This window comes from Galeopterus variegatus, unplaced genomic scaffold, assembly GCF_000696425.1.
Source record: "Galeopterus variegatus unplaced genomic scaffold, G_variegatus-3.0.2 Scaffold1665, whole genome shotgun sequence".
In the NCBI taxonomy this organism is placed as follows: domain Eukaryota; kingdom Metazoa; phylum Chordata; class Mammalia; order Dermoptera; family Cynocephalidae; genus Galeopterus; species Galeopterus variegatus.
This window is the reverse complement of record NW_007727776.1, coordinates 170,731-172,633: the sequence shown is the minus strand read 5'-3', so window position 1 is coordinate 172,633 and position 1,903 is coordinate 170,731. Positions and strand designations below refer to the sequence as shown.

The following is a 1,903-nucleotide window of genomic DNA, read 5'->3' as shown; positions in this document are numbered from 1 at the left end:
CCGAGGGTTCGGATCCCACATACAGACCGGTTCCCGCTCACTGGCTGAGCGAGGCGCGGGGGCAACACCGAGGGTTGCGATCTCGTTGCCGGTCCCGGTCCGGTACGGGGGCGACACTGAGGGTTGCAATCCGTTGCCGGACATGGAAAAAGACAAAAAAAAAAAATAAAAAATAAAAAAAAAGATAATGGGTTATCAGGTTGTCAGAGTTAGCACGTTGTTTAATATTACCTGTTTTAACGTATGCGTGAGTATTGGGAAGATGCTGGAGTTACTGATTATTTGGACCCCTTAGCTGAGGTTAAATTGAAAAGACCACCCAAACTCAGAACCAAAAGAAATTACATTCTGTATTAGTTAGGATTAGGTCCAGTTATAAGTAACTGAGAAATTGAAAAGAACAGTGACTTAAATAAAATAGGTTATTTATCTGTCACTGAAATTTCCAGAGATAGGTAGCAGTATGACAATTTAGTTCTATGAAGTTCTCAGGGACCCAGGCCCCTTTCAGCTTCTTACTTCTCCTTCCTTAGGGTATATTCCTTGGGCTCACGGTTCAATATGGCATCTGTTTTGTAGGCTATGGAATGGAGGAAGAGACAAAGAAGGAGGGCAGATGGTACACTCTGGCTGTCTTTTAAGGATGATTTGTACAAGCTGCCACAGAATTTTTATCCCATCAGCTAGAACTTGGTCATATACTCATTCCATACAAGTACCCATGTATACAGTTAAAGATTCTTTTACTGTGGGAGAAGAGGAGAGTGGGTTTCGAGGGACAGATATTAAAGGATTTGTCCAAACTATTTAGCCGAATGTTCAGTTTATATTATCTTTTCAGAACTTTTCCCAGTTAGTTACCACATTAACCCTGTGCACCACCCAAAATCCTTCTTATTATCCATGGTTGGAAATGATCACATCCTCTTCTAAATCTCATAATGCTTTCATATGTATTGCAAATATCACATGCTGAATTGTTATTGGTGTCATTTGTCTGCAAAGGTAGCTTCCCTAAATCATAAGATCTCACCACAGTTTAAGTTCCTGGGGGCAGTGACCATATCTTACATGTCTGCAATGCCTAACCTAGTGCTTTATAAATAATTGGTTTTCAATAAGTATTTCTTGTGTGAGTAAGTAAATAATTTTGATGATTTCTTGGTTTCTTGTAGAATTTTAGGAAAGATGGATCAACCTAGTGGAAGAAGTTTTATGCAAGTATTATGTGAAAAATATAGTCCTGAAAACTTTCCTTACCGCCGTGGTCCTGGGATGGGAGTCCATGTCCCAGCCACACCTCAGGGCTCTCCTATGAAAGGTAAGAAAGATGGGACGGACCTAAAGCATTTATTTACTGGAGCTTACTTAGGAGGTTAAATCAGATTATTGCCTTATTTGCAAATGATTTCCTTTATCTTGAATTATTAATCGAATAGTTTCTTTACCTTGTCACAACTTCAGCTTTTTTTTTTTATTGTTAAATCTATTTTTTAAAATATTATTTTATTTTGTCAATATACAATGTGGTTGATTATTGTGGCANCAGTATTTCATTCTTTTTTATAGCAGAGTAGTATTCCATTGTGTAGATATACCACATTTTTTATATCCACTCATCTGATGATGGACATTTGGGCTGGTTCCAACTCCTAGCTATCATAAATAGTGCTGCAGTGAACACTGGAGAACAGGTATACCTTTGGCTTGATGATTTCCATTCCTCTGGGTATATTCCCAGCAGTGGGATAGCTGGGTCATATGGTAGATCTATCTGCAGTTGTTTGAGGAAACTCCTTACCATTTTCCATGGAGGATGCACCATTTTGCAGTCCCACCAAAAATGTATGAGAGTTCCTTTTTCTCCGCAACCTCACCAGCATTTATCGTTCAGAGTCTTTTG

At 39.0% G+C, this 1,903-nt stretch overlaps 1 protein-coding gene across 1 annotated transcript in view; it reads left to right on the top strand.

Moving 5' to 3' along the window:
* The window catches only part of TBCEL (tubulin folding cofactor E-like), an 80,100-nt gene that overhangs the window by 34,182 nt on the left and 44,015 nt on the right, over positions 1 to 1,903 (top strand). The window contains exon 2 of the mRNA XM_008578338.1: positions 1,176 to 1,321. Within this exon, the coding sequence (XP_008576560.1) occupies positions 1,189 to 1,321 (133 nt within the window). The 5' untranslated portion in view covers positions 1,176 to 1,188. The remainder of the gene's footprint in view (positions 1 to 1,175; positions 1,322 to 1,903) is intronic.